Below are 22948 nucleotides of genomic sequence, written 5' to 3'. Positions count from 1 at the left end.
TAAATATACAGTATATATATTTTTTACTTATAGATTTTTAAACAAAATTTAATTATATTTGTTTCTCTTCAGTTTAGATAATTATATATTTTTTGTATTCATTGATTTTTCAACAAATTGCAATCATATATATTTATTTGTCCTCGGTTTAGATACTTATATATTTTTTTTACTCATTCATTTCTAAACAAAATGCAATCATACACATAATATTTATTTCTCCTAGGTTTAGATAGTTGTGTTTTTCTTTTTTATTTAGTTATTTTTAAACAAAATACGATCATATTTATTTATTCATCCTAAGTTTAGACACTCATATATTTATCTTTTTTATTCATTGTCTTCTATACAAAATGCAATCATATTTATTTATTTATCTTAAGTTTAGTTACTTATATATATTTTTTTACTTATAGATTTTTAAACAAAATTGTATTATATTTGTTTCTCTTAAGTTTAGTTAATTATATATTTTTTGTATTCATTGATTTTTAAACAAAATGCAATCATATATATTTATTCGTCCTCGGTTTAGATACTTATATATATTTTTTACTCATTGATTTCTAAACAAAATACAATCATATACATTATATTTATTTCTCCTAGGTTTAGATACTGGTGTTTTTCTTTTTTTATTTAGTGATTTTTAAACAAAATACAATCATATTTATTTATTTATCTTAAGTTTAGACACTCATATATTTTATCTTTTTTATTCATTGTCTTTTATACAAAATGCAATCATATGTATTTATTTATCTTAAGTTTAGTTACTTATATATTTTTTTACTTTATAGATTTTTAAACAAAATGTAATTATATATGTTTCTCTTAAGTTTAGATAATTATATATTTTTTGTATTCATTGATTTTTAAACAAAATGCAATCATATATATTTATTAGTCCTCGGTTTAGATACTTATATATTTTTTTAATTAATTGATTTTTAAGCAAAATGCAATTATATACAGTACATTATATTTATTTCTCTCTAGGTGTAGAATACATACTAAACACGGTTTAGTGTGTATTTTAACATTGCGTAAGAGATTTTAAACTGTGTCAAAAGTAAAACGGAGCCTGCTTTTGCATGTTGTTCAATGGAGCAGTTCAAGTACAAACAAATATCCTTTTTTTTTTTGTATGTATTGCCCAAACATATTACTCTTCTGGAAAACGCTGAGCATGTGAGCTCTTTATGATGATGATAAATGTGTGTGCGAGGATGATATGATGATGATGAATGGAGGGCTCCCTCTCCACACACACACACACACACACACACACACACACACACACACACACACACACACACACACACACACACACACACACACACACACACACACACACACACACACACACACACACACACACACACACACACACACACACACACACACACACACACACACGCTCCCACACACACACACGCTTGTAGTTCTTATATTCTTGAGACCTCTGAAAAATGCCTACCACTTTAGGACCAGCCTTTCTAGATATATAAAGATGTGTATTGACAACATTAATAATATATACATACTATGCACATATAAAAAAGTTTGTTGTGAAAAATTAGTTGGAATTTCACAAAAAAAGGTCACCATTTCACAAGAAAAAATTTTGGCAGTATTATAATAAAAGTCGTCATTTTACTCAACGCAAGTCAAAATTTTACAAGAAAAACTGATTATTTGTGCAATATTATGATAAAATTTGGAATTGTATTCGATAAAAGTCGCAATTTTACAAGAAAAGCTTAAAATGTTGGCGATTTTATGAAAACGGTCGTAATTTTACTCGACAAAAGTCACAACTTTATAAGAAAACTTTAACATTTTGGCAATATTACAATAATAATCGGAATTTGAATTGGCAAAACGATGACAAAAGTCATCATTTTACTCAAAAAATGTCACCGTTTTACAAGAACAAAAAAATCTGCAGTATTGTGATAAAAGTCAAAATTTTATATGACAAATGTCACCATTTTGCATTAAAAAAGTAACAATTTTACATAAAAAAGAAAACAATTTTACGAGAAAATATTGCAATATTACAGAAACAGAAAGAATATGAGAAATTGTTCCCAATTTTATAAGAAAAAAGTCGACACATTGTCAGAAAAAGACTTTTAGTAAAAAAAATAAAAAAATTTTTATTTTGTTTGTAATTGGTTTTTAATCTTCATTATTTACTTCAAGTTATTACAGTGTGTCTCTATATACATATTTATTTTATTTGTTTTATTAATTTGGGCCAAAGGGGGCACATTTCAATTCCTTACACACACTTGTTATTTCATATGTTGACCAGAGGGGGCACACTTCAAATTCTTACACACACTTGTTATTTCATATGTTGACCAGAGGGGGAGCACTTTAAATTTTTACACACACTTGTTATTTCATATGTTGACCAGAGGGGGAGCACTTCAAATTCTTAAACACACTTGTTATTTCATATGTTGACCAGAGGGGGAGCACTTCAAATTTTTACACACACTTGTTATTTCATATGTTGACCAGAGGGGGAGCACTTCAAATTTTTACACACACTTGTTATTTCATATGTTGATCAGAGGGGGAGCGGTCAATTTGAAAAATCCCTCCTTTTTGGGACCACCCTATTTTTGATAGATTTCACCACCAGGGGTGCAAATGAGATCGCTATTTTTTGTTTTTTGTCATGTGCTTAAGGCCGATGACAAATGAGTCAGGGACCACAGATGGTACCCTGTGCCATACTTTGGGCAACCCAGCTGTAGAAGCTAACGGTTAATGACCACTATAGTCTTAGTACTGTAGTGTATTTGTTCATCCTATGGTCACATATGGGACGCGGGTGGTCTTACGTCAGCACCGGAAGTCGTCAAATCAGCTGTTCACCTGGCGGGTTTTTTCGGGTATGAATAGAGAAGTCCTTCTTTAGCTTGTTTTATCATATATTGCTGCCTTTGCACCTGTCAATGTTTACTGTTTTATGCACATTACATCAACAAAAAATCCTGACTTTGGAGCAATGTTCACGGACGAAAATAAGTTTAACTGGGAATATTTGTGGCATTCTTGAGGTTTCGGAATAGAGCAGTGGCTTCATGTAGTCACAAACGAGCATTGTGAGGCCATCCTTCACGGGCTTGTGTCCCGGTAGTGCCCTCTCCTTTGCTGTATTAAAGGTCCGCTCTGGCATCTTTTTCAGTCTCATCACAGTTAAAGACTTGCTGGGGAACAAAGCCTCCCCCTTGCCGATTAAATCCTCAAAATGATTGTGCTGCAGGCTAACTACGTCAAACCCCGATGACATCTATTAAACAGACATGAAGCAAGGAATTAAACAGAGACAGGATTCAATTTGGCTCATAAAGAGAGACGCCTGGGCTGTACCCTTGCACAGTCTTCCACCACGCTCTGACGAAATGGTTGCACGCCTCCTCTTTTATTTGGACTTGCCCTGATTACATAGCAACAGCTGTTTCTAAGGGGATATGGGGTCGTAAAAAGCTGTTGCACTCAGTCACAAAACAGTTCAAAGAAAATATGCCTGGAGCTCACGTCAGGTCCTGCTTCCTCTCCGCTTTGTAGATCTCGGGTCAAGACAAGATCTTCCTGTGGATCACAATAGATCAAAGAAACCGACACCTTCATGTCATTTCCCATCGTACACAGTGGAGTTTTACAAGCCTTTTGCTTGGTAAGATCAAAGACAGCTTTTGTCTCCTCCCCGGGAACTCATGGGAACAGAAAGTTTTGTGATAACTTACATACAATTATTCTGACATTTATAGTCTTTGGTATGACTCAGCCGGGGTTTGAACTCGCGACCTAACGAATCTCAAGGCGGACACGCCAACCACAAGGCCACTGAGCAGTGTTGCAATTAGCCAAGTTTCCCGGAAGACTCACGCAGACCCCACAAACACCAAAACAGGTACCAATACTCGGCTTACGTAACAGGCTCCATTCGGGTTGCGTACATTATTATTCCAACTGTCGACCACATCCACCGGGTGTTGTTGATCATGGTGCAGGGTTGTTACGAAGGCTCCATTCGGGTTGCGTACATTATTATTCCAACTGTCGATCACATCCGCCGGGTGTTGTTGATCATGGCGCAGGGTTGTTACGAAGGCTCCATTCGGGTTGCGTACATTATTATCCCAACTGTCGATCACATCCGCCGGGTGTTGTTGATCATGGCGCAGGGTTGTTACGAAGGCTCCATTCGGGTTGCGTACATTATTATACCAACTGTCGATCACATCCGCCGGGTGTTGTTGATCATGGCGCAGGGTTGTTACGAAGGCTCCATTCGGGTTGCGTACATTATTATCCCAACTGTCGATCACATCCGCCGGGTTGTTACGAAGGCTCCATTCGGGTTGCGTACATTATTATCCCAACTGTCGATCACATCCGTCGGGTGTTGTTGATCATGGCGCAGGGTTGTTACGAAGGCTCCATTCGGGTTGCGTACATTATTATCCCAACTGTCGATCACATCCGCCGGGTGTTGTTGATCATGGCGCAGGGTTGTTACGAAGGCTCCATTCGGGTTGCGTACATTATTATACCAACTGTCGATCACATCCGCCGGGTGTTGTTGATCATGGCGCAGGGTTGTTACGAAGGCTCCATTCGGGTTGCGTACATTATTATCCCAACTGTCGATCACATCCGCCGGGTGTTGTTGATCATGGCGCAGGGTTGTTACGAAGGCTCCATTCGGGTTGCGTACATTATTATCCCAACTGTCGATCACATCCGTCGGGTGTTGTTGATCATGGCGCAGGGTTGTTACGAAGGCTCCATTCGGGTTGCGTACATTATTATCCCAACTGTCGATCACATCCGTCGGGTGTTGTTGATCATGGCGCAGGGTTGTTACGAAGGCTCCATTCGGGTTGCGTACATTATTATCCCAACTGTCGATCACATCCGCCGGGTGTTGTTGATCAGGGCGCAGGGTTGTTACGAAGGCTCCATTCGGGTTGCGTACATTATTATCCCAACTGTCGATCACATCCGCCGGGTGTTGTTGATCATGGCGCAGGGTTGTTACGAAGGCTCCATTCGGGTTGCGTACATTATTATCCCAACTGTCGATCACATCCGCCGGGTGTTGGTAATCATGGTGCAGGGTTCTTACGAAGGCTCCATTCGGGTTGCGTACATTATTATTCCAACTGTCGATCACATCCGTCGGGTGTTGGTAATCATGGTGCAGGGTTCTTACGAAGGCTCCATTCGGGTTGCGTACATTATTATTCCAACTGTCGACCACATCCGCCGGGTGTTGGTAATCATGGTGCAGGGTTCTTACGAAGGCTCCATTCGGGTTGCGTACATTATTATTCCAACTGTCGACCACATCCGCCGGGTGTTGATCATGGCGCAGGGTTGTTACGAAGGCTCCATTCGGGTTGCGTACATTATTATCCCAACTGTCGATCGCATCCGCCGGGTGTTGTTGATCATGGCGCAGGGTTGTTACGAAGGCTCCATTCGGGTTGCGTACATTATTATCCCAACTGTCGATCACATCCGCCGGGTGTTGTTGATCATGGCGCAGGGTTGTTACGCAGGCTCCATTCGGGTTGCGTACATTATTATCCCAACTGTCGATCACATCCGTCGGGTGTTGTTGATCATGGCGCAGGGTTGTTACGAAGGCTCCATTCGGGTTGCGTACATTATTATCCCAACTGTCGATCACATCCGTCGGGTGTTGTTGATCATGGCGCAGGGTTGTTACGAAGGCTCCATTCGGGTTGCGTACATTATTATTCCAACTGTCGACCACATCCGCCGGGTGTTGTTGATCATGGCGCAGGGTTGTTACGAAGGCTCCATTCGGGTTGCGTACATTATTATTCCAACTGTCGATCACATCCGTCGGGTGTTGTTGATCATGGCGCAGGGTTGTTACGAAGGCTCCATTCGGGTTGCGTACATTATTATCCCAACTGTCGATCACATCCGCCGGGTGTTGTTGATCATGGTGCAGGGTTGTTACGAAGGCTCCATTCGGGTTGCGTACATTATTATCCCAACTGTCGATCACATCCGCCGGGTGTTGTTGATCATGGCGCAGGGTTGTTACGAAGGCTCCATTCGGGTTGCGTACATTATTATCCCAACTGTCGATCACACCCGCCGGGTGTTGTTGATCATGGCGCAGGGTTGTTACGCAGGCTCCATTCGGGTTGCGTACATTATTATCCCAACTGTCGATCACATCCGCCGGGTGTTGTTGATCATGGCGCAGGGTTGTTACGAAGGCTCCATTCGGGTTGCGTACATTATTATCCCACCTGTCGATCACATCCGTCGGGTGTTGTTGATCATGTTCTGTTTGTCTGTGCCCCGCCGCAGGTCGAGACCTCGCCAGCACCACCCTGCCGGGCTACCCTCCTCACGTTCCGCCCACGGGACAGGGCAGCTACTCCGCCCCCTCTCTCACTGGCATGGTACCAGGTACTCGCAGCTATGGACCTCATAGTACTCACTGTGTGTGTGTGTGTGTTCAATATATTTATCTAGCACTTCCTCTTTCTTGTCTGCCAACGCCGCGACTGACAACGCTCCCAGTGGGGTGTGTGTGTGTGTGTGTGTGTGTGTGTGTGTGTGTGTGTGTGTGTGTGTGTGTGTGTGTGTGTGTGTGTGTGTGTGTGTGTGTGTGTGTCATTAGAAAGCAGCCACAGTAGCACAGCTGTCCCTCCTCAACATTAGTAATTTGTTTTTAATGAGAATCACCAGTGACCCACGACTAATTCATTCATTCCCCGCCACGCCGCCTTCTCGCACGCTTTTGTGTTTCAATCCCGGGGCCGCCGTCTTGGCTTCTCTGCCTTTTTTTCCCTCCACCGGCGTGTAAGTGGGAAGGCGGCGGAGAAATGCTCGGAAAGATTCAAAGAGAAAACCCGGGTCAACCGATAAATGAGCGAAGAAGAAGGAGGAGCACCAAGTTGGTCGGATCGATACCAAAATATTAATCCTCGCGGGATTTAATTAACTGGTGGTTTGATTGGTGCTTATTTGTCGCCATTGTGTGGACAACGTGTGTGACTCAGGCCAGTGACCATGGACCGTACTTTCGAGGGACGACATGCACAGCATTTACTTGTACGGCCCAGTCCAAACAACCTTCCCTAGTCATGGCGCAGAAAAGAAAAGCCAACCCGCACAAAAAGTCTATAAACATGGTCACGGGTAACACAACCTGCTCACTGAACTTTGTGGATTTTATATCACCGTGTGTGACTCAGGCCAGTGACCATGGACCGTACTTTCGAGGGACGACATGCACAGCATTTACTTGTACGGCCCAGTCCAAACAACCTTCCCTAGTCATGGCGCAGACAAGAAAAGCCAACCCGTACAAAAAGTCCACAAACATGGCCACAGGTAACACAACCTGCTCACTGAACTTTGTGGATTTTATATCATGGTGTGTGACTCAGGCCAGTGACCATGGACCGTACTTTCGAGGGACGACACACACAGCATTTACTTGTACGGCCCAGTCCAAACAACCTTCCCTAGTCATGGCGCAGACAAGAAAAGCCAACCCGTACAAAAAGTCCACAAACATGGCCACGGGTAACACAACCTGCTCACTGAACTTTGTGGATTTGATATCACCGTGTGTGACTCAGGCCAGTGACCATGGAGCGTACTTTCGAGGGACGACACGCACAGCATTTACTTGTACGGCCCAGTCCAAACAACCTTCCCTAGTCATGGCGCAGACAAGAAAAGCCAACCCGCACAAAAAGTCTACAAACATGGTCACGGGTAACACAACCTGCTCACTGAACTTTGTGGATTTTATATCACCGTGTGTGACTCAGGCCAGTGACCATGGACCGTACTTTCCAGGGACGACACGCACAGCATTTACTTGTACGGCCCAGTCCAAACAACCTTCCCTAGTCATGGCGCAGACAAGAAAAGCCAACCCGTACAAAAAGTCCACAAACATGGCCCCGGGTAACACAACCTGCTCACTGAACTTTGTGGATTTGATATCACCGTGTGTGACTCAGGCCAGTGACCATGGACCGTACTTTCGAGGGACGACATGCACAGCATTTACTTGTACGGCCCAGTCCAAACAACCTTCCCTAGTCATGGCGCAGACAAGAAAAGCCAACCCGTACAAAAAGTCCACAAACATGGCCACAGGTAACACAACCTGCTCACTGAACTTTGTGGATTTTATATCACCGTGTGTGATTCAGGCCAGTGACCATGGAGCGTACTTTCCAGGGACGACACGCACAGCATTTACTTGTACGGCCCAGTCCAAACAACCTTCCCTAGTCATGGCGCAGACAAGAAAAGCCAACCCGTACAAAAAGTCCACAAACATGGCCACAGGCAGGGGCGTCACTAGCTTTTAAGGACAGGGGGGGGCTTAGCCCCCAGGAGATGCACAGGATGCGAGCGAACGTAGCGCACGAGCACAAGAGTTGTAGAAATGATTGGAAAGTCAAGACAGCCATGACATTATGTTCTTTACAGGTGTATGTAAACTTTTGACCACAATTGTAGCAGCATAAGCTAGTGAGCCGCTAAAAATAGTTTGTCTGCGTCAGCGCTTATAATAACAATATGGCTAATACATGGTTAATATTCAGGTTAAGACATGTAAACGGAGTATTGTTGGGGCTTTTCGGATGTTTTTAGAGGACTTTATTGTGCATTCACATTAGCTGCATTGTTAGCCACCTCGTACTAACTGTATTTTACGACTTAGAATGCATGCAAAACATATGTGTTCTTGTCTTACATAAGGTTTGTGAATTACAGGACGTAACCCAAAACAGCACAGGGCATTTTAGGTGGACCCTAAACCTAACAAGAAATGAAAATAAATAAGTTGAATTGATGTTTTAAAGATGTGTATTGACAACATTGATATTATATACATACTATGCAAATATAAAAAAGTTTGTTTTGAAAAATGAGTTGGAATTTCACAAGAAAAAGGTCCCAATTTCACAAGTAAAACTGATCATTTTGGCAGTATTATAATAAAAGTTGTCATTTTACTCAACGCAAGTCAAAATTTGACGAGAAAAAGTGAACATTTGTGCAATATTATGATAAAAGTTGGAATTTTGCTCGATAAAAGTCGCAATTTTACAAGAAAAGCTTAAAATGTTGGCAATTGTATGAAAAGAGTCGTCATTTTACTCGACAAAAGTCACAACTTTATAAGAATACTTTAAAATGTTGGCAATATCATAATAATAATCGGAATTTTACTTGACAAAATGATGACAAAAGTCATAATTTTACTCCAAAAATGTCACGGTTTTACAAGAACAACAAAAAAATCTACAATATTGTGATAAAAGTCTGAATTTTATATGACAAATGTCACCATTTTGCATTAAAAAGTAATAATTTTACGAGAAAATATTGCAATATTACAGAAACAGAAAGAATATGAGAAATTATTCCCAATTTTATAAAAAAAAAAAAAGACTACTTTTACTAGTTGTTTTTCTTTTGTTTGTAATTGGTTTTAAATCTTCATTATTTACTTCAAGTTATTACAGTATGTCTCTATATACATATTTATTTGTATTTGTTTTATTAATTTTGGCCAAAGAGGGCGCATTTCAATTTCTTACACACACTTATTTCATATGTTGACCAAAGGGGGGAGCACTTCAAATTTTTACACACACTTGTTATTTCATATGTTGACCAGAGGGGGAGCACATCAAATTTTTACACACACTTGTTATTTCATATGTTGACCAGTGGGGGGGGAGCACTTCAAATTTTTACACACACTTGTTATTTCATATGTTGAACAGAGGGGGAGCACTTTTAAAAGCGACACACAGTCAATTTGAAAAATCCCTCCTTTTTGGGACCACCCTCATTTTGATAGATTTCACCACCAGGGGGTGCAAATGAGATCTCTATTTTTCTTTTTGTAATGTGCTTAAGGCCGATGACAAAGGAGTCAGGGACCACAGATGGCCCCTGTGCCGCACTTTGGGCAACCCAGCTGTAGAAGCTAACAGTTAATGACCACTATAGTCTTAGTAGCGTAGTGTATTTGTTCATCCTATGGTCACATATGGGACGCGGGTGGTCTTACGTCAGCACCGGAAGTTGTCAAATCAGCTGTTGACCTGGCGGGTTTTTTCTGGAATGAATAGGGAAGGCCTTCTTTAGCTTGTTTTATCATGTATTGCTGCCTTTGCACCTGTCAATGTTTACTTTTGTATGCACATTAAATCAACCAAAAAAAATCCAGACTTTGGAGCAATGTTCACGGACTCTAGTATTTGGCTCTCTGTTAGATGCAATGGTTTTCCGTATTGGGACCATGATTTATGTCCTAACTTGTTCACACCTCCTCATATGGAAACTACTTTTCCTTCTTGATGTCTCAAGGAGGGTAAAAATACAAGAAAACACACACACACACACACACACACACACACACACACACACACACACACACACACTCTCTCTCAGAGGACGTGTATGAACAGCACGTCTAAAGATGGCTAACCCTGTCGCCCTGTCCCCGTACGCTCACCCCATCCCGTCCTCAGGTTTGACAGCGTATTTGTGTGCACTGGCTCCATGTTTGCGCGTGTGTGTGTGTGTGTGTGTGTGTGTGTGCGTGCGCGGCGAGAGTGTGTGTTTGTTTTTGACAGAGTGCGACCTTGACACTCATGCGCTACACAAGGGAGACCCGCGAGCCTCGTCTCCCCTCTTTACCGCCCCCTCCCTTTGGTCTCCCAAACAAGCTGACATGTTGCCGTCACCACGGCGATGACAAGGGGAGGATGTTGGCGCCCGGGGATGCCATGGAGACCGCATCCCGACCCCACCTGACAGAGGCGGGCGCGCACACACACACACACACACACACACACACACACGTTAGTGGTTGCGGGAAGGAGAACTTTGCAAAGCAAGACGAGACAAACAAACTCCTCAACACTGAAAGTCTTGTCTGGAAAATCCCAGCCGAGATCATCTTTGCTCCAGGAAATCAGGGTGTTTTTCCACTGGAAAATCAAAGCATGCAGGGGCCATTTCCATATTCAAAATCAATACAATATATAGATTTTTTTAACCCTTACAGGGCTTCCTTCAAGTTAGGTCCCGGGGACCCGGAAAGTTCTCATTCTATGAAAAAGTTCAAAATAAGTCATATATTATTTTTTACCCTCAACAGTCTTTCAATTAAAAGTAAAAAAATTATTACATTTTTGCCCTTTTTGTCAAAAAATGGTAAACACACAAAATATGCAATAATTCATAACACCACTGATTTGAATTCATTATTTTTTTTAGCAATAATTTATGTTTTTACACTCAACAGTCTTTCAATTGAAAGTAAAAAAAAAATTAAGTTTATGCTCTTTTTTTTTAACCAAAAAAATGCTAAACACACAAAATATGCAATATTTCCCCAAAAAAATATTTCAAAATGGAATATTTGGAGCCTTAAAGTAAGTCAATAATTCATAACAAAATAAGTCATATATTCTTTTAATTAAAAGTAAAAAAATAATTACGTTTATGCCCTTTTAGTCAAAAAAACAACAACCCTGTTTTTTATGGTGAACACACAAAATATGCAATATTTTCCCCAAAAAAATATTGCAGTTATTTTTTGAGCAATGATGGTTAAAAAAAAAAAAATCCAACTAAAATTCTCATTAAAGTGTAAAAAATAAGACATACATTTTTTATTATATATTTTTTTTTTTAACTTTCAACACGTAAGTCTATAGATCAACTTCAGATATATCCATCGATTATAAGTTTATTATTATTTTTATGTTGTTGTTTTTTACTCTTTTTCTTTTTTTAACCCTTATAGGGCTTCCTTCAAATTAGGTCCCGGGGACCCGGGGAGTTGTCATTCATAAAAATTTTCAAAATAAGTCATATATTATTTTTTTACCCTCAACAGTCTTTAAATTAAAACAATAAAAAAAATTATGTTTATGCCCTTTTTGACAAAAAATGGTAAACACACAAAATATGCAATATTTTCCCCCAAAATTTTTGCCTTTGGAGCCTTAAAGTGGGTCAATAATTCATAACACCATTGATTCATTGATATTCATTATTATTTTTTGAGCAATGATGGTTAAAAAAAAAAAAATCCAACAAAAATTATTGGGGATCCAAAAGGGTCCCACTCATTAAAGTGTTAAAAAATAAGACATACATTTTTTATCATATATATATTTTTTTACTTTCAACACGTAAGTCCCTAGATCAACTTCAGATATATCCGTCGATTATAAGTTGTATTATTATTTTTATGTGTGTTTTTTTTGTTTTGGTTTTTTTTAACCCTTATAGGGCTTCCTTCAAGTTAGGTCCCGGGGACCCGGAAAGTTCTCATTTATAAAAATGTTCAAAATAAGTCATATATTCTTTTTTTTCCGTCAACAGTCTTTCAATTAAAAGTAAAAAAAAAAGTTAAGTTTATGCCCTTTTTGTCAAAAAATGATAAACACACAAAATATGCAATATTTTCCCCAAAAAATATTTCAAAGTGGAATATTTGGAGCCTTAAAGTAGGTCAATAATTCATAACAACATTGATTTTAGTTCATTATTATTTTTGAACAATGATGGTTAAAAAAGAAAAAAATCCCACTAAAATTCTTGGGGATCCAAAAGGGTCCCACTTATTAACGTGTTAAAAAATAAGACATACATTTTTTTATTACAAATATATTTTTTACCATCAACATGTAAGTCTCTAGATCAACTTCAGATATATCCATCGATTATAAGTTGTATTATTATTTTTATGTTTTTTATTTTTATTTTATTTTAACCCTTATAGGGCTTTCTTCAAGTTAGGTCCCGAGGACCCGGAAAGTTCTCATTTATAAAAAATTTCTAAATAAGTCATATTTTATCTTTTTTTCCCCTCAACAGTCTTTAAATTAAAAATGGAAAAAATAATTACGTTTGACCTTTTTGTCAAAAAATGGTAAACACACAAAATATGCAATATTTTCCCCAAAAAATGGAGCCTTTGGGGCCTTAAAGTGGGTCAATAATTCATAACACCATTGATTCATTGATATTCATTATTATTTTTTGAGCAATGATAGTTAAAAAAAAAAATCCCTGGAAAGTTCTCATTTTATAAAAATGTTCAAAATAAGTAATATATTATTTTTTTACCCTCAACAGTCTTTCAATTAAAAGTAAAAAAAAATTATGTTTATGCCCTTTATGACAAAAAATGGTAAACACACAAAATATGCAATATTTTCCCCAAAAAATACTTCAAAGTGTAATATTTGGACCATTAAAGTAGGTCAAAAATTCATAACACCATTGATTTGAATTCATTATTATTTTTTGAGCAATGATGGTTAAAAAAAAATCTAACTAAAATTCCTGGGGATCCAAAAGGGTCGCACTCATTAAAGTGTTCAAAAATAGGACATACATGTTTTATTAATATTATTTTTACTTTCAACACGTAAGCCTCTTGATCAAATTCAGATAAATCCGTCAATTTATAGGTTTTTATTGATTTTTTTTAGTTTTTTTTTTGTTTATTTCATGTCCTTTTTTTTATCAAATAAAACTTTATTTTCAAATGGCAAACACACAAAATAGGCAATATTTTTCCCCAAAAAATATTTCAGTGTAATATTTGATGTGAAGTCATTTGAGCCTAAAATTCTTGGGGATCCAAAAGGGTCCCACTCATTAAAGTGTTCAAAAATAGGACATACGTGTTTTATTAATATTATTTTTTACTTTCAACACTCAAGTCTCTTGATCAAATTCAGATCAATCCGTCAATTTATACGTTTTTATAATTTGTTTGTTTATTTCATGTAATTTTTTTTAACAAAGAAAGCTTTGTTTTTCAAATGGCAAACGCACAAAATCGGCAATATTTCTCCCCCAAAAATATTTCAGAGTGTAATATTTGATGTGAAGTCATTTCAGCCACTCATTAAAGTGTTAAAAAATAAAACAAATTCAACACATAAGTCAGATTCAGCCGTCGATTACAAGTTATTCGTTTTTTGTCTGTTTATTTTATGCTTTTTACTTCCACAGTTTCCTAAAACCATTGAAAAAATATTCAACAACAGATTGGACAAAGTCATGAATAAAAGAGGAATATTCCCAGACAACCAATATGTATACAGAGCTAAACTTTCAACATTGATGCCATTAATGGAAATAACAGAGGAACTTACCAAGGCAATAGATAGTAAACTGTGTGCAGCAGCAGTATTTATGGATCTAACTAAAGTATTTGACACAATCAATCGTAATATCTTAATTATTAAATTAAAACGATACGGCATCAGAGGCCTGGTCTTAAATGGGATAAGAAGCGACTTAACCAACAGGAAGCAATACCTGAAGCGTGGTGAAAATATATTAACACAGCTATAGATATCTTTTGGTGTACCCCAGGGATCAATACTGGGACCAAAATTGTTCAATCTTCATAAAACGACATTTGTAAAGTTACAAAGGTCTTAAAGTTAGTATTATTTGCAGACGACACGACTGTGTTTTGTTCAGGAGAAAACACACAGACGACAATACAAATAATAACAGAAAAAATGTACAAATGAAAGAGATGGTTTGACAAAAACAGACTATCTTTGAATCTCAGTAAGACTAAAATAATGATATTTGGTAACAGTAAAGTTAAACACAAATACAAATAGACGGAGTAGACATTGAAAGGGTAAAATAAATACCATTTTTGGGTGTAATAATAGATCAAATGAACTGGAAATTTCATTTTAAAAATATACAACATAAAGTAGCAAGAAATATTTTAATAATGAATAAAGCAAAATATGTTCTAGACCAAAAATCACTTCATATTCTCTACTGCTCGCTAGTGTTAGCATATCTGAGTTATTGTGCAGAAATATGGGAAATAACTACAAAAGAAAACACTTATTCACTAATTGTGTTACAAAAAAGATCAGTTATAACTAGAGATGTCCGATAATATGGGACTGCCGATATTATCGGCCGATAAATGCTTTGAAATGTAATATCGGAAATTATCGGTATCGGTTTCAAAAAGTAAAATGTATGACTTTTTAAAACGCAGCTGTACGGAGCGGTACACGGACGTAGGGAGAAGCACAGAGCAGTTGCGTCTCCCAGTCATACTTGCCAACCCTCCCCATTTTCCCGGGAGACTCCCGAATTTCAGTGCCCCTCCCGAAAATCCGGTGAGGTTCATGGCTGGTGAGGCACTGACTTCATCACAGTCAGATTTACAAACATATGAACCCTAAAGAGTATCTTATTCACCATTTGATTGGCAGCAGTTAACAGGTTATGTTTAAAAGCTCATACCAGCATTCTTCCCTGCTTGGCACTCAGCATCAAGAGTTGGAATTGGGGGTTAAATCACCAAAAATTATTCCCGGGCGCGGCGCCGCTGCTGCCCACTGCTCCCCTCACCTCCCAGGGGGTGAACAAGGGGATGGGTCAAATGCAGAGGACAAATTTCACCACACCTAGTGTGTGTGTGACAATCATTGGTACTTTAACTTAACTTGAACTTTACACATACAAACTGTAGCACACAAAAAAGCATATTTAATTTTAAAAAAACGTTATTATGGTCTTACCTTTACTTATAAATGAAGTCCATGCCCCGCTGTTGTGCTCGTCGTAGAATGCACCCCCTGACGGGAGTGTTATATCAACTAAAGCCCACACTTAAACTTTCCACGTGCAAGATTGAATCTATTTAAAAAAGTTATTTAATAAGAAGCCAAAAAGTGCAAAAACAATCATGTTCGTGTTGGAGGAGTTGTGAATGAATGAAATATGAAATCCGTGCTGCAGTCTGCAGGTGTACCTAATGTTGTGGCCCTGCGGTCATTCACAACTCCTCCAACATGAACATTATTGTTTTTGCACTTTTTGGCTTCTTATTAAATAACTTTTCTAAATAGTGTAACCGAGGGTTTATAAATGTCGCATATACTGTGTGAAACTACAAAATGATAAACACGGAGGCTCCAGTTTACACGAGGACCACTTTATTTACCTTCTTTCAAAAACCTCCGCTCCACTCCAACGTGTCATCACTTCCGCTCTTAGCGCCTTCAAAATAAGAGCGCAAGGCATATACTGTATAACAGCGTGTAACAGGAATTAACATCACAAAGAGGAAAGCCCATAAAAATAGGTTACAATAGATTCAATCTTGCACGTGGAAAGTTTAAGTGTGGGCTTTAGTTGATATAACATGATTTATTTTGGAAAACCTTGTTACATTGTTTAATGCATCCAGCGGGGCATCACAACAAAATTAGGCATAATAATGTGTTAATTCCACGACTGTATGTATTGGTATCGCTTGATATCGGAATCGGTAATTACCGCAATTTCCGGACTATAAGCCGCACCTGACTATAAGCCGCACCAGCTAAATGCAGGGGAAAATACAGATTGCTCCATATATAAGCCGCACCCGACTATAAGCCGCACCTGACTATAAGCCGCACCAGCTAAATGTAGGGGAAAATACAGATTGCTCCATATATAAGCCGCACCCGACTATAAGCCGCACCTGGCTATAAGCCGCACCAGCTAAATTTAGGGGACAATACAGATTGCTCCATATATAAGCCGCACCCGACTATAAGCCGCACCTGACTATAAGCCGCACCAGCTAAATTCAGGGGGAAATACAGATTGCTCCATATATAAGCCGCACCCGACTATAAGCCGCACCTGACTATAAGCCGCACCAGCTAAATTTAGGGGACAATACAGATTGCTCCATATATAAGCCGCACCCGACTATAAGCCGCACCTGACTATAAGCCGCACCAGCTAAATTTAGGGGACAATACAGATTGCTCCATATATAAGCCGCACCCGACTATAAGCCGCACCTGGCTATAAGCCGCACCAGCTAAATTTAGGGGAAAATACAGATCAATCAATCAATCAATGTTTATTTATATAGCCCTAAATCACAAGTGTCTCAAAGGGCTGATGCTCCATATATAAGCCGCACCAGCTAAATTTAGGGGACAATACAGATTGCTCCATATATAAGCCGCACCCGACTATAAGCCGCACCTGACTATAAGCCGCACCAGCTAAATTCAGGGGAAAATACAGATTGCTCCATATATAAGCCGCACCCGACTATAAGCCGCACCTGACTATAAGCCGCACCAGCTAAATTTAGGGGACAATACAGATTGCTCCATATATAAGCCGCACCCGACTATAAGCCGCACCTGACTATAAGCCGCACCAGCTAAATTTAGGGGAAAATACAGATTGCTCCATATATAAGCCGCACCCGACTATAAGCCGCACCTGACTATAAGCCGCACCTGACTATAAGCCGCACCTGACTATAAGCCGCATCAGCTAAATTTAGGGGAAAATACAGATTGCTCCATATATAAGCCGCACCCGACTATAAGCCGCACCCCGCAGGGTTTTGATGTGTAATTACCGTAGTATATAGGGGTTCCTGCTACCACGGAGGGGATTGTCGGGACAGAGATTACATTAACAATTATTAACAATAAATCTTTCAATCATTCAATCAAACTTTCACATCTTTGACATGGCGAACAGCATTCGTGCAGAGTACAAATAATACAACGGTGCAAAGTAATACAAAGTGCTCGCCTGTACGTTATCAAAATAACCAGCCGACCGGTATATGAAAAGTCAGTCTTTAATCATTGTGTCATCGTCTTCCTCCTGCGTACTAAAACCACCGAAATCCTCTTCGTCGGTGTCGGAGAAGAACAGGCCGTAAATAAGCCGCACCCTTGTATAAGCCGCAGGGACCAGAACAAGGGGGAAAAGTAGCGGCTTATAGTCCGGAAATTACGGTAAGAGTTGGACAATATCGGATATCGGCAAAAAAGCCATTATCGGACATCTCTAGTTTTTATGATCATTTTTAATAAAGTGGAATATTTGATGTGACGTAATTGTAGCCCTGAATAAACAGGTCAATAATTCATAACACTGATTTTGATTCATTATTATTATTTGTGGGCAATGACAGTTATAAAGGGGAAGAAAAAAAAAACATCCTGCATGGCAGTTTTGTGTTATCAGAGTCAACATTGCCACTCCCCCCCCCCCCCCCCCGTCACATTTCACCTTTTTCCACTTTTTAAAAAGTGTCGTGCCTTCGTAACGCCCGTTTTTCCCACCTGTGCACTCCCCAGCTGCACTCCTTTTGTTTTTTCCGACTTTTATCACAACATTGCCCATTTTTTGTTGTCGTTCTTGTAAAACAGTGACATTTTTAGGAGTAAAATGATGACTTTTGTCATCATTCTGCCAAGTAAAATTCCGATTATTGTCACTTTTTTTTTTTTTTTAAATAAAAAATTTGGGTAGAAAGTGCGTTGAAAAGTGAGTGGCGGCCCCTCCTCCCGCGCTAAGTGATGCTCCTGTAAGTCCACCCTGTCTAATATTACACCTTCATTAAGTCTCTCCGGCTGCAGCAGGGGGCTGACACTCCGAGGGGGAGGGGGAGGGGGTGTTGGGGAGCACTGAGGCAGAACCGACAGAACCAGGGATGGAGGGTGTGTGGGGGGGTCTGTGACTGTCAGCCATGGGGAGAGGGATCCCCCCCGGGAGCAGTTGAGGGTTCAGGAGAGAAGAAAGAAAAGAGCAAGTCAGCAGGAGGAAAGAGGAGAAGAGATGGAGGAAGAATGTTGTCTTGATGTGACGGCTCGCCGTGGGGAGGGGGAGGCGGGGGGGGGGGGGGAGAAAGGCGAGAAAACGCCAGACGGCAGGAAGTAAAAGGAGGGAGGAAAAGTCCACCCTCGTGCGTTCAATGTGGGGCGCGTTTGGACTCCACACGGCAAAAACCAGGCAAAAGTGGGTCCATAAGATCAGGGCTGGACCACCTAGGTCCTAAAACCTGTCATTACCCACAAGATAGTTGTTCACTTCCTGTCCAGCGCTCTTATTTTGCCTTCCACATCCTGTTTGCCACCACTTGGCGCCGTCACCTGTACCTTATTGGCGGTCCCGGATGTTTTGCTTTGTGCCTCAATGTTGTGCCTTTATAACGCCCACTTGTGCACTCCCCAGCTGCACTCCTTTGTTTTTTCCGACTTTTGTCACAATATTGCTTTATTGTTTTCGTAAAACAGTAAAGTTAAAGTAGCAATGATTGTCACACACACACTAGGTGTGGCGAAATTATTCTCTGCATTTGACCCAATCACCCTTGATCACCCCCTGGGAGGTGAGGGGAGCAGTGAGCAGCAGCGGTGGCCGCGCCCGGGAATAATTTTTGGTGATTTAACCCCCAATTCCAACCCTTGATGCTGAGTGCCAAGCAGGGAGGTAATGGCTCCCATTTTTATAGTCTTTGGTATGACTCGGCCGGGGTTTGAACTCACAACCTACCCATCTCAGGGCGGACACTCTAACCACCAGGCCACTGAGTAGCTGATTGGCGGTCCGGATGTTTTGCTTTGTGCCTCAATGTTGTGCCTTTGTAACGCCCACTTGTGCACTCCCCAGCTGCACTCCTTTGTTTTTTCTGACTTTTATCACAATATTGCCATTTTTTATTTTTGGTTTTCGTATATTAGTTAAGTTAAAGTAGCAATGATTGTCACACACACACTAGGTGTGGCGAAATTATTCTCTGTATTTGACCCATCACCCCTTGTTCACCCCCTGGGATGTGAGGGGAGCAGTGAGCAGCAGCGGTGGCCGCGCCCGGGAATCATTTTTGGTGATTTAACCCCCAATTCCAACCCTTGATGCTGAGTGCCAAGCAGGGAGGTAATGGCTCCCATTTTTAGTCTTTGGTATAAAATGATGACTTTTGTCATAATTTTGCCAAGTAGAATTCCGATTATTGTTATGACATTGCCATGTGTGTGTGTGTGTGTGTGTGTGTGTGTGTGTGTGTGTGTGTGTGTGTGTGTGTGTGTGTGTGTGTGTGTGTGTGTGTGTGTGTGTGTGTGTTCTTGTATTTCTACCCTTCTTGAGACATCAAGAAGGAAAAGTACCTTCCATATGAGGACCGGTGTCATGGTCCCAATACAAACCCTTGCATCTATTTAGAGAGCCAAATACTACAGTCCGTGAACATTGCTCCAAAGTCAGGATTTTTTGTTTGATTTAATGTGCATACAAAAGTAAACATTGACAGGTGTGAACAAGTGATGACATAAATCATGGTCCCAATAACATTGCATCTAATAGAGAATGTCTCATTTGCACCCCTTGTGGTGACATCTATCAAAATGAGGGTGGTCCCAAAAAGGAGGGATTTTTCTAATTGACTGTGTGTCGCTTTTAAAAGTGCTCCCCCTCTGGTCAACATATGAAATAACAAGTGTGTGTAAAAATTTTAAGTGCTCCCCCTCATTTTTTGTCATGCCTTTCACCTCTCTCTGCACATGTGTGACACACACCGAGGGTTGGTGCGTTCATCCACGACCCGCTTCTACTGAAAAACATAACTAAGAAGTTGAGGAGAAACGTGACGGGGGGAAATAAAAGTAATATTAAAAGTTAATACTTGAATGACTGGTGGATCCTTGTGGGAGTGTGTCATCATCCACACGTGTTTGTCATGTTGCCAAATAAAACCTTCTTCCTGTTTTTGTCTTTGCCATCCAGGAGGAGACTTCTCTGGAAGCCCCTACTCCCATCCTCAGTATTCCACATACAACGAATCCTGGAGATTTCCTAACCCCAGTTTATTAGGTAGGTTTGGCCAAATCACTACTTCATGGGAAAACTGCAAGTCTGACTAAAAATAAATACAAAAATAAAATCCCACTAAAAAAACAACAACCCTGTTTTTTATGGTAAACACACAAAATATGCAATATTTTCCCCATAAAAATATTTCAAAGTTATTTTTTGAGCAATGATGGTTAAAAAAAAAAAAATCCAACTAAAATTATTGGGGATCCAAAAGGGTACCACTCATTAAAGTGTTAAAAAATAAGACATACATTTTTCATTATTATTTTTTTTACTTTCAAGACGTAAGTATCTTCATCAACTTCACATATATCCGTCAATTATAAGTTTTTATCATTATTTTGACGTTTTTTTTGTTGTTGTTTTTTGTTTATTTCATGCCCTTTTTTTTATTAAATAAAACTTTTCAAAAGACAAACACACAAAATAGGTAATATTTCTCCCCCCAAAAATATTTCAGAGTGTAATAATTGATGTGAAGTCATTTGAGCCTAAAATTCCTGGGGATCCAAAAGGGTACCACTCATTAAAGTGTTCAAAAATAAGACATACATGTTTTATTATTAATTATTTTACTTTCAACGCGTAAGTATCTTGATCAACTTCAGATATATCCGTCAATTATAAGTTTTTATTATTATTTTGACGTTTTTTTTGTTGTTTATTTCATGCCTCTTTTTTTTTATGAAATAAAACTTTTCAAATGGCAAACACACAAAATATGTAATATTTCTCCCCCAAAAATATTTCAGCGTGTAATATTTGATGTGAAGTAATTTGAGCCTAAAATTCCTGGGGATCCAAAAGGGTCCCACTCATTAAAGTGTTCAAACATAAGACTTTTTTTTTTTTTAAATTTTTTTTTTACTTTCAACGCGTAAATATCTTGATCAACTTCAGATATATCCGTCGATTATAAGTTTTTATTATTATTTTTATGGGTTTTTGGTTTTTTTGTTTGTTTATTTCATGCCCTTTTTTTATTAAATAAAACTTTTCAAATGACAAACACACAAAATAGGTAATATTTCTCCCCCAAAAAATATTTCAGAGTGTAATAATTGATGTGAAGTAATTTGAGCCTAAAATTCATGGGGATCCAAAAGGGTACCACTCATTAAAGTGTTCAAAAATAAGACATACATGTTTTATTATTAATTCTTTTACTTTCAACACGTAAGTATCTTGATCAACTTCAGATATATCCGTCGATTATAAGTTTTTATTATTGTTTTTATGTTTTTTTTTTGTTTTTTTTTTGTTTATTTCATGCCCTTTTTTTATCAAATAAAACTTTTCAAATGGCAAACACACAAAATATGTAATATTTCTCCCCAAAAAATATTTCAGCGTGTAATATTTGATGTGAAGTAATTTGAGCCTAAAATTCCTGGGGATCCAAAAGGGTACCACTCATTAAAGTGTTCAAAAATAAGACATATATTTTTATTTTTTTTATTTTTTTACTTTCAACGCGTAAGTATCTTGATCAACTTCAGATATATCCGTCGATTATAAGTTTTTATTATTATTTTTATGGGTTTTTTGGGGTTTTTTTTGTTTATTTCATGCCCTTTTTTATTAAATAAAACTTTTCAAATCGCAAACACACAAAATAGGTAATATTTCTCCCCCAAAAAATATTTCAGAGTGTAATAATTGATGTGAAGTAATTTGAGCCTAAAATTCCTGGGGATCCAAAAGGGTACCACTCATTAAAGTGTTCAAAAATAAGACATACATGTTTCATTATTATTTTTTTTACTTTCAACACGTAAGTATCTTGATCAACTTCAGATATATCCGTCAATTATAAGTTTTTATTATTATTTTTATGGGTTTTTTGGTTGTTTTTTTTGTTTATTTCATGCCCTTTTTTTATTAAATAAAACTTTTCAAATGGCAAACACACAAGATAGGTAATATTTCTCCCCCAAAAATATTTCAGCGTGTAATATTTGATGTGAAGTCATTTGAGCCTAAAATTCCTGGGGATCCAAAAGGGTCCCACTCATTAAAGTGTTAAAAAATAAGACATATATTTTTTTATTTTTTACTTTCAACACGTAAGTATCTTGATCAACTTTAGATATATCCGTCGATTATAAGTTTTTATTATTATTTTTACGTTTAGTTTTTTTGTTTTGTTTATTTCATGCCCTTTTTTTATTGAATAAAACTTTTCAAA

The 22948-nt window shown here is 38.7% G+C and overlaps 1 protein-coding gene across 3 annotated transcripts in view; it reads left to right on the top strand.

Annotated features, from left to right (window-relative positions):
- The window catches only part of pax5 (paired box 5), a 240272-nt gene that overhangs the window by 210817 nt on the left and 6507 nt on the right, over positions 1-22948 (top strand). For all 3 annotated transcript variants that reach the window (XM_062027220.1, XM_062027218.1, XM_062027219.1), the window contains 2 exons: positions 6379-6480; positions 20671-20757. In XM_062027220.1, the coding sequence (XP_061883204.1) occupies positions 6379-6480; positions 20671-20757 (189 nt within the window). The remainder of the gene's footprint in view (positions 1-6378; positions 6481-20670; positions 20758-22948) is intronic.

Source organism: Entelurus aequoreus, linkage group LG18, assembly GCF_033978785.1.
Source record: "Entelurus aequoreus isolate RoL-2023_Sb linkage group LG18, RoL_Eaeq_v1.1, whole genome shotgun sequence".
Classification (NCBI taxonomy): domain Eukaryota; kingdom Metazoa; phylum Chordata; class Actinopteri; order Syngnathiformes; family Syngnathidae; genus Entelurus; species Entelurus aequoreus.
The sequence above is the reverse complement of the archived record's forward strand: the minus strand, read 5'-3'. Positions and strand labels throughout refer to the sequence as shown.